At 60.2% G+C, this 12,766-nt stretch overlaps 1 protein-coding gene across 5 annotated transcripts in view; it reads left to right on the top strand.

Annotated features, from left to right (window-relative positions):
• Positions 1-3,032: 3,032 nt before the first annotated feature.
• Positions 3,033-12,766, top strand: part of SLC5A10 (solute carrier family 5 member 10) — a 54,548-nt gene continuing 44,814 nt past the window's right edge. For 2 of the 5 annotated variants that reach the window (XM_065897276.1, XM_065897272.1), the window contains exons 1-7: positions 3,060-3,173; positions 4,121-4,192; positions 4,456-4,560; positions 4,891-4,950; positions 5,628-5,732; positions 11,541-11,646; positions 11,943-12,023. In XM_065897276.1, coding sequence (XP_065753348.1) covers positions 3,060-3,173; positions 4,121-4,192; positions 4,456-4,560; positions 4,891-4,950; positions 5,628-5,732; positions 11,541-11,646; positions 11,943-12,023 — 643 coding nt within the window. Of the gene's footprint in view, positions 3,174-4,120; positions 4,193-4,455; positions 4,561-4,890; positions 4,951-5,627; positions 5,733-11,540; positions 11,647-11,942; positions 12,024-12,766 lie in introns of those variants that run through there. The other 3 variants (XM_065897273.1, XM_065897275.1, XM_065897274.1) reach the window with 3 other exon arrangements.

The following is a 12,766-nucleotide window of genomic DNA, read 5'->3' as shown; positions in this document are numbered from 1 at the left end:
AGCCTCTTGTCATCCTTTGTATTCCTGTTGTATCGGTTGTAATGTCTCCTTTTTCATTTAAAATTTTGTTGATATGTGTCCTCTCTTTTTTCGTGGGTTAATCTAACTAAAGTTTTCTCAATTTTTAAATTTTTTTTAAAGAACCAGCTCTTAGTTTGGTTAATCTTTTTTATTGTTTTCCTGTTCTCTAGTTCATTTATTTCTACTCTAGTCTTTGTTATTCCCTTCCTTCTGCTAACTTTGGGCTCCATTTGTTTTTTTCCTAGTTCCTTGAGTCATAGTGTTAGGTAATTTGGGGGGGCATCTTTCTTGCATCTTAATTGAGGCATTTATTGCTATATAATTCCCTCTTGGAACTGCTTTTGCTGCAACCTATAAGTTTTGGTATGTTGTGTTTCCATTTTTATCTATCTCAAGAAACTTTTTTATTTCCCCTGTAATTTCTTCTTTGATCCATTGGTTGTTCAGGAGAGTGTTGCTTAATTTCCATGTATTTGTGAATTTTCCAGTTTTCTTCTTGTTATTGGTTTCTAGTTTCACACCTCTGTGGTCAAAGAAGATACTTGGTATGATTTCATTCTTCCTGAATTTGCTATGACCTCTTTTGTGGCCCAACATATAGTCTATTCTAGAAAACGTTCCATATGCACTTGAGAATATGTCTTCTGCTGTCATTAGATAGAATGTCCTGCATATGTCTGTTAGGTCTGTTGGTTTGTAGTGTTGTTCAAATCCACTGTATCCTTATGCTTCTCTGTCTGGATGATCTATCCATTGTTAGAGTGAGGCATTAGAGTCCCCTACTGTTATTGTATTGCTGTTTATTTGAAGAAAATCTTAATAGGTGCAGGGTCCTACCTTGGTTCAGTACATCTCTGCAGGAGGCCAAGACCTCTAAAGCCTTTTAAATTCCAGAAGCCTATTTATTTTATCCTCAAGGTAAAATGCACATAACATAAAATTCACCACTTAAACTATTTTAAAGTGTACAATCCAGTGGGCCCTAGAGAGCTTCAGGATGGGGGCTGGACACCAGAAAGACCAAGGCATGATGAGGGGATTGAAACTTTCAGTCTTGAGCTAATTATTAGTGTCAGTGATCTAATCCATCATGCCTAGGTGATAACACCTCCATAAAAACCCCACACGATGAAGGGAACACACTGTCCCAGGTTGGTGAACACACTGGTGCTAGGACTCTTCTGGACTTCACTCAATGGACCTCTTCATCTGAATCCTGTAGAAACATCCTTTATAATAATCATAAGTAATCGAGTGTTTCCCTGAGTTCTGTGAGCCATCCTAGCAAATTATCAAACCTGAAGAAGGGGTATGGGGAGCTCCCAATTCACAGACGCTCAGCAGAAGTACGGGAGGCCCAGGACTTGCACCTGGCATCTGAAGTGGGAGCAGTTTTGCCGGACTGAGCCCTTAGCCTGTGGGGTCTGTGCTAACTCGCAGATAATGTCAGAATTGAGTTGAGTCACAGGACACCCAGTTGGTGTCCAGAGGGAGGGAGAATTGGTCGGAGTGGAGAAAACCCACACACATTTGGTGTCAGAAGTGGTGTTTGTAAACAGGACATAAAGGCTTCCTTCATTTCCTCCACTGCCGCCCTCTCGCTGTCCCCATCCATCAGCTCTTCTTGGCCTCCTTTCCCCAGGCCTTTTGATCAGAAGGTGGAGTGGGTGGCAGTGTTGTCTCTAAGTGGTTTATTTCCTTCCGAGACCCAGGCTGTGGAGCGGGGACCAAACACTGTTCTTTCAGCTACTGCCTCTTTAGGAGACCAGTTTCATAAATCTGGACGTTATATCCCGTTGTGTCCTTCTGACCAGTACAAAGTGATCTTTTGATTCACGATACATTTCTAGCAATGGCTTGGGAAGTAAAACCACCTGAGAGGCTAGTTCGTTGAAGGTGAGGGTAGTTGGGGAGGGGCGGTCTGAGCCTGCCTGACTGTAAGCAGTGACTTACTTTTTCTTCCCTGTCTAGTGCCGCATGTGAGGGGATTAATCTTTAAACCCTCTGCCTCGGTTACCGAGTAACAGGCACAGTTGGTTTTGCAGGCCAGTGTGTTCCCAGTGCCAGCCGTTCACTCATTAACACTTCTGGAGGGGCTGCGTGTCCTGGTTAAACTCCAAATGTCACACACTGAGACCCAGCCGGCTGTACACACTGATTTAATTAGTGAGCAGTCTGAGCAGGAAGGACCCAGTGGAACCAGAGACATCATTGCCACCAACAGGGAGCATCTGGGGTCAGATGTGGAGCTGAAGCCCAGCTCTGGCCCTCCAAGTGGCCGTGCAGGGACAGGTGGCCAGCCTCCTGCCTCCGTCCCTTGACTGTGACCCGTACCACCTACTCTGAGCGCAAAAGGGGACAGTGTGCAGAAGAGCTAAGCATGGTGGCTCTCAGCCCCTGGCAGACGCTTGCTGGATACTAGGACCCAGTTATCTGTGGTCCTGGGAGACCCTGGGGACCCAAGGGGATGGTCAGGATGGGATGGTTTGGCCTGATCACTGGTCTAGAAAAGGGAGCAGGAAGTTTGGTGACAGGCCTTTATTGTCCAGCGAAGGGTGTCCTAGGACCAGGACTGCCGTGGCTGGAAGTGAACCGTGTGACGCAAGTCACGATCCCAGGACCCTCTCAGTCCACTCACGGCCTGCTGGGTGCAGAAGGATGTGGCTGCCGTCATGGCAGTGTCCCCAGAAGCGGGGCATCTGTCCCCAACCCCCCGTGCTTCTTATCCGAATTACATACAGGTTCAGCCACCCATTCAGTAACGACCCCTTTCTGGGACGATTCTGGTTGCCTCTGGATCCACCAGGCTCCCTTTACTTTTCCCAAGCCTCCCCCGAGTGCTCCCCACTACCTCGATCCCCACTGGGGGTGGAGGAGATGTAGCTGCACTTTGAAGCAGCTTCCCTGCACGCGGCCGCACCGTGGGCAGGAGATGGCACCGTCGGCTCGGTTTAATCATCAATTTATTTCCTGCCGGGAAGCCCTTTCTGCCCTGGTCTGGCCTCAGTCCCTCCCGCTCGAGCTGGCCCTGCTGCAGGATGGCTGCGGACAACTCTACCAGCGGTCCCAACGCCCCCGGGCCGCAGCTGAGCGTGGTCGACATCACCATCATAACCGTGTATTTTGCCCTGAACGTGGCCGTGGGCATATGGGTGAGAGGACGGTGGTGGTACCAGCTGGGGTGGGCAGTGGGGTGCGGGAACCGGCCGGCACGTCCCTGGGCATTGCATCCTCTCCCTGGAGGCCTGGTGCCTGCGGGGTCCCTCCTCCCAGCCCCGGGGGGGATTTGTCGGAGACCTTGACCGAGCCCCTTTCACTCTGTGGCAGCAGCTTCTCAGTCTCTAAAGTGAGGAATAGGACGTCTCTCTAAGGGCAGGCCGAGTGCGAGGCTCGGGGCCTTCTATGCGGCTGACACGCTGGGGGCCCGGGCACAGCACGCCGTCTTCCTGGTCTCGCCTCCGATGTCAGATGGACTCACTGGGCGAACATCGCCCTGAACGATAGAATCACAGGGGTTCTCAGCGGCACCAAACCAGCTGGGCCAGAATCCAGAGGCGGGGAGGGACGCGCAGGACCTGGGAGTCTCTGTTTTGACAACTCCGTGTCCACCAGCCTAGCCTAGTTCATAAGCCAGTTTCTCCCACCTTTGATAGGAGAGAAGCGATTCTGGTCATCACAGGCAGCAGCGGGGCCCCTTCTATGCAGGCACTGTGCACATCACCCTAACTCTCCCACAGCCCCGGGCCAAAGGCCAGCCCCGTTTACAGGTGAACCCCGGGGCTTCAGGGGACAGGGACTTGCTCAGTGAACCCCAGGACCCTGCACGGAGGGGAGGGCCGCCTCCTGTCTACTCCTAACGCCATCAGCTGATGAGCATTGGGGCTGTTTCCACCCTTTGGCTGTTGTGAATAACACCGCTGTGAACATTCGAGTACAGGTTTTGCTCGAGCACCTGTTTCCAGTTCTCTGTGTCCTGGGAGTGGGTTTGCTGGGTCCCGGGATAATCTGTGTGTCTAAGTCTTTGGGGAGCCAGCGGACTGTTTCCGCAGCAGCGGCGCGAGCCACGCGAGGGCTCCAGTTTCCACCTCTGTCCTTGCAGTCCTCATGCAGGGCCAGCAGGAACACGGTGAGCGGCTACTTCCTGGCAGGCCGGGACATGACATGGGGGCCGGTGAGTACACCCTGTCTCCTCCCGCCCCTCCTTCCGGTGGGGCCGCATCTGACCTCTAGGTCAGCCCTCATCTGCATCCCTGCGGTCACTATGTATGTCCTCCTCACCCAGTGTCACCCCCCAGGCCAGCCCAAGCAGGCAGTGATGGGGCAGGCTGAGACAGGCAGGGGTTCCCCAAGCTGGGGTGCTGGGAAACGTGGCAAGGGTGGGGCTCGGAGTCAGGGTGGGCCTCTTGCTAGATCCTTTTCCTCTCTCTCCTCCAGATGGGAGCCTCCCTGTTTGCCAGCAGCGAGGGCTCGGGCCTCTTCATCGGACTGGCGGGTTCGGGCGCAGCTGGAGGCCTGGCGGTGGCAGGCTTCGAGTGGCATGTGAGCTCCTGGAAGGCGGGCCCAGGCTGTGTGGGGCCGTGGGAGGAAGCACAGCAACCTTGAGAGACGCTGGATGGGGCTGCATCAGAGCCTACCCCTCCGTGGCCAGAGGGGCAGCTCCCAGCAACCGGGGTGGCCAGCGTCCAGGCAGGCGGCGCTCCTGGGGAAGCTGGGTCTTCAGAATGCTGAAGAGCCGCGGGAAGCCGTGAGCCTTTGCCTGGCCGTCTGTTTATAGGGCTGCGGGGGCGGGGCTGCCCCAGGTTCTCATGGCAACTCAGGCCTCCAGACCCCTGGTATCTGCCGTCCTTACTCTGCCTCTGTCCTCCTCAGGCCACGTACGTGCTGCTGGCCCTGGCGTGGGTGTTCGTGCCCATCTACATCTCTTCGGAGGTGAGTCTGCTCCTGGGGCCTCAGGACAGCCTCGCCTGCATCCGGGCCTTGGTTGGAGTGGGTGGTGGTGATGGGCAGGACCCCTGGCTTCACTCACAAGGCGAGTGAACCCACAACTCTCAGTTCTGGGTTTGTCGTTAGTCCAGCTAACATTCCCATCAGCCCACGAAGACAGGTCCCCTCGGACCTCAGCCCATGGGCCTCGTCTGTTGGTTTCTACTGTACCTGCGTGTTGCATCTGGGGGATGATGCATCTACCCGAGCACACAGGCTGCACACCTGGGTGAGACACCTGGTCTGCACACCTGGGTGGCACACCCAGGGGACACTGTCCTTGACTCCACCACTCCTTCAGCCCCAGCTGGGCTGTCACTAAGTCCGGGGGATCCCCTTTCCTGGTTGTCTCAGTCTGGCACAGCCAGCTTCCCCAACCAGCCGAAGCTCACCGGATTTGTCACCACGGCCTCCAAACTCATCCCTGTGCCCCCAGGCACAGTCCCCCGAATCCATTCCTCCTGTCTCAGCCTGCCACACCCAGGCCTCAGCCCCTCAGGATGCGATCAGAGCGCTTAGCCTGGAATTCCAGGCCTGGCGTTGGGAGTGTGAGAAGCTCCCGGTCCTGAACATGGGCTGTGGTCTCACAGCACGCTTAACCCCTGCCCCCATGCCCCCGCCAGATTGTCACCATGCCTGAATACATCCAGAAGCGCTATGGAGGCCAACGGATACGCATGTACCTGTCTGTCCTGTCGCTGCTGCTGTCTGTCTTCACCAAGATATCGGTGAGCTGCCCCACCCCCGGCTTCTGGCTGGAACATCCCTGCTCTGGGGTCCTCGAAGGGACCTGACATCCCTTGATCTGTCTCTGCCTTGTCTAACAGCTGGGGAAACTGAGGCCCAGAGAGGCACACCGACTTGCCCAGGGTCACACAGCTGGCCCAGCACCCTGGGGCTGGGCTCAGCAGCCGGCGAATCTGGGGTCAGAACGCAGGCCCCGTGACTCCTGCTTTGCCCAGGTTCTGGATGCGGGGTGTCAGGGGTTACGGTTAAGGGCCGGCACCGGGTGAGCCGGGACCGCCCACTAGGGGGCGCCCAGAGCCCGAGGTCTCTGGCCCGTGATGCCGTTTGGTTGTCAGTCCTCCGCTAGGCTGACCCCGCGGCGCCCCCTTTCCCTTGCGGGCCTGGCCTGGCCCCGCTGGAGGGCCAGCGTGGGGCGCGTCCTGTCCACACCCTGGGTTTCACAGGTAGGGAGACGGAGGGCGGGAGGGCGGGGAGCTGGTCCCCGGCGCGCGAGAACTCCGCGGCAGCACCAGGCCTCGGGTTCTCCCTCCCGAGTCCTCGGTGCCTGCCGGTCCCCTGAGGCCGTCCAGCCGCTCCAGCTCCGGCCCCTGCGAGGGCTCAGAGGTGGACGGCGGGTCCTGGGCGGCCTGCTTCCGGCCGAGCGAGCCCGCCCAGCCCCAGCCTGCTTCCTCCCGCGTGAGGCCTGGCGCTTCTGAGGGCGTGGCCGGGGCTTCCTCCTCCGCGGCCCCTGCAGCCCCGGGAGCCTCGGCCGGCCGGGCCTTCACCGGAGCTGCACGTCTGCACGTCTCCTTCTGGGTGGCTTTCGGGGTGTTTAGAGAGCAGGCGCCGCCTTCTTCCCTGGACAGATCCTAAGAGTTCTCCCCTGGGGCTTCGCTCTACCGACCAGGACGGCGCCGCTGCTCTCCAGGCCCAGTTCCCACGCGGGCTCCTCCCCCCCCGCCCCCCCCGCCCCCCGTGCCGGCCGCCTCCCTGGCAGCAGGGCCTCAGTACAGGGGGACGCAGGTGTGTCACGGTGGCCGGGGGGGACAGTGCGGACCCAGAAGAGGGGTTGGCGGTGCCTGCTGAGGTTGCGTTGGTTGGGGTCTAGTGGAGAAGGGGGTACGCACGGCATGGGGGGTGCAAACGCCAAGGAGAGAGGTGCACGGCGTAGGGCGCGTGTGGGGTGGTCCCGTCCGGAGGCCCAGACTGCAGGGGTCAGGCGCCTCGGGAGCAGAGGAGGAGCTGGGAGGGAGGTGACCGGGAGCGGTGGCAGCTGAGGCGGACCAGCCATCACACGAGCCAGACCTGAGGGCTGCAGCTGGCTCTTGGGTGGCAGTTCCCGCCCTGGCCCAGGGGGCTCCGTCAGAGATGAGTGAGGAGTGCCCAAGGGACCCTGGAGGCTTTGAGCAGAGGTGACACGGTCAGGTCTGTGTTAGTGCCACCGGCACCCCCAGAGGATGGACTGGAGGGGACAGGGGCGAGAGACGGGGGGCCGGGGGCAGTCTGGTGAGGCCAACCCCTGGTCGAAGGGGTTTCTTCTCCGCCCACCCCCCTGTTCATCCTACTGGTGGCTCTGAGGCAGAGCTCACACCTCACACTCATAGCTTGGGCAGGACGTCCAGAATGTCGGGGTTGGGGGCCAAAGTGGGGGAATCCTTAGAGGCCACCTCGTGTGCAGCCCTATTTACAGACAAGACGATTGAGACCTAGGGAGTGGTCACCACCTGCTCAAGGTCGCCACTTGCTGAATCGGGCAGAGACAACCGTTAGAGCCCAGCGGGCCCGACCACTACCGTGTGGTGCTGAAGGAGCCAGGACGTGGCACTTCAGACTCCACTTTGTGATGGGATGACTCAGTTTGCCCACCTATAAAATGGGGAACCTCAAGGCTGGGGCTGCCTGGATGAAGCGGACAGGGAAGCAGGAGGAATGCGGATTGCCGGGCTGGGTCTGGGAGGGACTGGGGCCCCCCAGCTCATGTTTTGGGCTGAAGCTGTTTGCAGTGTGTGTGCCCAGCCGGCCCCCAGAGGCCCTGACCTCACTGGGTGGAGCCCCAAGAACGCCCCCACATGTCTGCATGCCCAGGACCCTCACCAGCTGCAGCCTGTCCAGAGACCACAGGGCCCGCCTGCCGCCAGCCCCCATGTGGGGACAGTGGTCTGCAGAGAGAGCAAGCCATGGGTGGCAGGGGGCCTCACACGGGCTTGGGGGGAACCGAGCTCCATCACCGTGTGCTCTGGGAAATAGAGAAACCCGACCTGACACCCCAGGCCACTCAGGGTAAAGGCCAACCGTGGCCAGCAAGACCCTCACCTCTCCTGCTTCTCCCGACGCAAACATCACTCCAGCTACACCGAGCACGCCCGAGGCATGACCCTGCCACAGGGCCTTTGCACCTGCTGTGCCCTCTGGCTGGAGCCTCTTCCCCTGGATATCCATGTGGCTCACGCCCCCGCCTCTCAGGTCTTTCACAGCTCACCCTCTCAGCGAGGCCCTCGGCTGCCCCGCAGGTGCAGACCTGCGCCCCCTGTCTTTCACACACGTGCTACCTTCTTACGCTGAATGATTTCATTAGAATGGCCACAGTCTGCCTCTCCCATTTTTTCTCTGTTCATTGGTGTATCCCCAGTGGTACTAGGTGCTCGGCACACCTCATGGGACTGAATGGAATCATCTCTGTCAGGCTCGGCTGGGTTTTCCATGAGGGGCCAGATAGAAAGCGTGCTCAGCTTTGCATGCCACTTACACACCACTCAAGTTTGCTGTTGGCGTTTGAAAGACACACCAGTGCGCCTGATGGGATCAAGCCTGTGGGCTGTAGTGTGCCAGCCCCTGGTCTATGCAAACGTGCCTGTTTATTGAGCACTTACTGTGTGCCAGGCCCTGGGTGGGCACCCATGGTGAACCCATTTCTCGTTCTCAAGGACCTTTCCTTCCAGGCAGATGAGATAAGTCAACAGAGCAGTGCATCCACACTGAGTGGTACAAGGGTGATCAGTGTAGCAAATGCAGGGCTGAAATCTGGACGGAAGAGAAGGAGCAAGGGACAGGCTTGCTTTGGAGACAGTGGTCCAGCCGCTGAGGGAAGGCGATGGGGCTGGGGAGAGGGTGCGTGCAGGGCCTCTGGGCCAGGAGGTGGGTTTCATTCTGCGTGAGTGGAGATGCAGAGACCTCGGCGGGCCCTCTGAAGAAGCCGCGTGCAGGAGGGGCCAGCAAGGGGATTCCAAAGGGATGGGGCCCAGGGTGGGGACAGTGGAGGCGGGCAGGAGTACTTTGGGAATCAACAGCCGTGGCCAGTGGGTTGGGTGCAGGGAGTGTGGCAAAGGTGAGACGTGTCCAGAACACTGAAGGGACAGTGACGGCCTCTGTGGGGATGGGCGAGGTTGGGGGTCGGGGACACGGGATGATTTAGGGTAAACTCGTGGTAAATGTTGGTGCAGGGACCTGCCCAGCTTCTCTGCTACCCACAAAGGGAGGGGGCAGTAGGGTCCCATGCAGGAAGGTGGCCAGGACAGGGCAGGGCCCAGCCAGGGGGCACGTGCCTGTGGGGAACTCGGGGTACTGAGAAGCTGTGACGAGCCAGCGGATCAGCCCTAGCCTGCAGGTCAGCTCAGCCCAGCTCCCTCCCATGTCCGGGGCTCATGGCCCCTGCAAGCCCATGGGATGGTGCCGGGAGTGGGGGGTCAACCCTCTCAGGGGCCCCGGGGGTCATCCCTAAAGCCCGCAGCCCTGCTCACAACCGTGCAGCTTTGGGCCAGTTGCTTCGTGCCTCTGCGCCCGTGCCCCACTCTGTGGAGTGGAGCGGCTCCCTCAGGGGTCCCGCCTGCGCCTCTGCGGCCTGCCCTGCGCAGGGCCTGCAGAGGCCAGAAGGGCCAGAGGGGGCCGAGCACAAGTCCCTGTGTTTCTCCACATCTGCACTCACGCTTTACCCAGAGGCTCAGGAGGTAAGGCGACGTGCTCACCAGGGACACAGACCCAGGTCCGAGCGGGGCTCTTAGCTTCTAGCAGGCTGCAGCTCACCTGGGGCCCCAGGAGAGGGAGCTCCGTCGGCAGAAGGAGAGGTCAGATCTGCCCGGGGGTCGTCTGAGGCTCCTCGTGGGGTCTCCTTTAGAGCCGGCAGGCAACCGCACATTTGCTGGCCTCCAGCGGCAGCTGCGTAGGGTCCCCAGGGGGGATGGCGGCTAAAGTCCCACCTCCACACCTGTGCCTGTGCTGTTCCCGCTGCCCGCGCATCACTCTTCAGATCTGCTGCCCTGGAAGTCCCTGAGCAGTAGAGCAGTCGGGGAGCAGGGCGTCGGGGCGGGCTGAGTCCTGAGCGATGAGATGCAGAGATGGGAGGTCCCAGGGCAGAGGGACTTGGGCGGGCCAAGGCCTGGAGGCAGCAAAGTGCCTGGCGTGGAATGTCGGCGTGACCAGACTTACCTGGGCTTAAAGGGATGCGTGGCCAGAGCCTGGAGGCTGGGCGCACAGGCCAGGGCTGTCCTCTGAGGCAGATGGGGTCCAGGGAGTGGTCTTGAGCAGTGGCTGGAGGACAGTCAGGTGGGAGGAGGGGCTGCTACTTTCTAGAGCCCCCCTGCTCCGTCGCCAGTCCCCTCCATCTCTGATACCTGCCAGAGCCTCGCCTTGAAGAGGCCGCTTGCCCTCCATGGGCCTCAGTTTGTCCCTGGTCTGACGGGGCAGGGGGCTTGGAGAGTCCTTCCTGCTCTGATATCCAGCAGCTCTGGGCTTCTGAGCTTGGGCTGGAGGTGGACACACAGACTCGCAGCCGGGGTGGGGGTGAGGGGCCGCCGACTCCCGAGAATACCTTGTCTGAGTGCCCACGCTGGCAGCTGCCCTCTCCAGGAGAGGGGAGGGGAGGAGCCTGGGGGAAGCAGGGGTTCCACAAGCCTGACTCCTAGCAGGGCTGCAGCTCCTAGCTCGGCCGGTGCCCCAGGCCTCGGGCAGACTGTCCCCCACTCGGCAAGCTCAGCTAACCCGCGGGCTTGCCCAGCTCTCTGAGGAGCCTCTTGGCCCCAAAGGCTGTATTTTGGGTTATCTCCCTGCCATTAAGCAAGCCCAGAATGGCAGTTTCGGAAACTTGCGGTGGGGAGGGACCCTGGCCCAGCCCTAGGTCCCGCAGGATCGGGTCCTCTCTCCTTACCTGGGCACCCACTGCGCAGTGGGGAGGGGCGGGCAGTTGTGGTCCGTAAGGCCCATTCCAGCGCTGAGGCTAGAAGACTCGCCCCAGGGCTTCAACTCTTGCCTCTGTGCTGCCCCAGGGCCTGGGATGGCAGGATTGTGTCCAGTTCGGCCCTAGAAAGCAGCCTCGGCCTGAGCCGTGGTCCTGGCTTCAGTGTAAACCCCATGGTGGGTCAATAAGCAAGACGGCCCCTCTGTTCCCCCAGCCCACCCCTGGCACATATCTGGTTTCTTCTTGGGGTGCCCTGCTTAACAGGGAGCAGAGAACAGGGACACAGGGACCCAGACAGACGTGGGTCTGGAGATGAAGGCTCACTCGTCTTCTTGGACCCCCCCACCTCCAGGAAGCCCTCCCGGACTCCCTTTTCCATCCCCAGGCAGGGGCCAGACTGAACAGCAACACCGCTCCCTGGTGGGCAGAGGCCACTCAGGACTTTATTAACATCAGCAACGTCCCCTGCACACTGCTTGTCCACAGCCAGGACTTCCTCCCCTTCAGAACAGTCCCTGGAAGGTGGGGGGGGGTCTCCCCTTCTTCCTCTACAGGGCATCAAGGCCACACGTCGGGTGTGTGGCGCTCCGGGTCCTGCGGTTACCTCGGGCCCCTGCACACACCCCTTTCCCGTCCCCAGATCGACCTGTACGCGGGGGCCCTCTTCGTGCACATCTGCCTGGGCTGGAACTTCTACCTGTCCACCATCCTCATGCTCGCCGTCACGGCCCTGTACACCATCGCAGGTACGGCGCCTGCGGGTGGCAGGTGAGGCCTGTGGACACGCACGGGAACCCGAGCGGTTGGTGGGGGGCAGGGGGCCGCCCCCTCCCACAGCCTGGGACCTGGCCAGTTCGTGTCAGGCACCTGGGCTTCTGCAGCTGTCTCCGCTGGCCTGGCTGTTGCGTCCACAGCTCACCCACCCGTGCAAGGGCAGGGGACGTCGATGTGGAACAGCTGTCCCTCCCGGAGCTCTGCTCACCTCCCTTTCCCTCCCCCGTCGAGGCCAGGGCCCCTCCAGCTCTCTCGTCTCCACCCACAGGGGGCCTGGCCGCTGTGATCTACACAGATGCCCTGCAAACGCTCATCATGGTGGTGGGAGCCGTGATCCTGACGGTCAAAGGTGAGAGGCCATGGGGGCTGTCACAGCAGCGAGCCCTTTGGGGTCTGGGTGCTGCCCTGTCAGGGCCCCGGTGTCCGTACTGGGGGTCGGTGGCCTCACGAGGTCAAGCCACGAGGCAGTCAGCCCCCCACCGGCCTCCCCTGGGTGACGGAGGCCTGCTCCCCTCCCACCCCTGCTGCCCAGCAGCACTTCTGTCACCAGCTCCAGGCCGTATGGCATCTGGCTGCGGACCTGACTCAGGAGGCAGGGCTGTCCGCACCCACGCGGGCTCGGGGCTCAATGGGAGCAGGGCTGCAGGTGGGTGACCACAGACCTGCCTGGACATCTGCCCCCATTGTTTCAAAGCATGTCCAAGATCTTAAGAAGCAAGCGGGACAAAGGCAAGGCGGAGAGAAGGGGGGTTTGGATCTCCTGGTCTGGGAACAGGGAGGAAGCTCGGGGTGGGGGATGCCCCAGAGGTAGTGAGATCCCCATCCCGGGAAGTATGCAAGCAGAGCCAGGAGGATCCCACGGAGAGCAAACGGTCTCTTCCAGACTCAGGCTCTAGGACCCTGTGGCTGGGCAGTTTCCGACCCGTGTCTAGTGTTCATCCGTTCTCTCTGAGCGCTCACCCTGGCCTGGCCTGGGCTACAGGTGGCACTGATGCCGGGAGCCCAGAGTCCGGGCAGCGGGCCGCCTGCTGGGGAAGGCGGGGGAGTGGGACCTGTGGCTGCCCAGCCTCCTCACAGACCAGGGGCCTGTGT

This window comes from Phocoena phocoena, chromosome 19 (genome assembly GCF_963924675.1).
Source record: "Phocoena phocoena chromosome 19, mPhoPho1.1, whole genome shotgun sequence".
NCBI lineage: Eukaryota > Metazoa > Chordata > Mammalia > Artiodactyla > Phocoenidae > Phocoena > Phocoena phocoena.
This window is presented reverse-complemented; position numbering and strand designations above follow the sequence as displayed.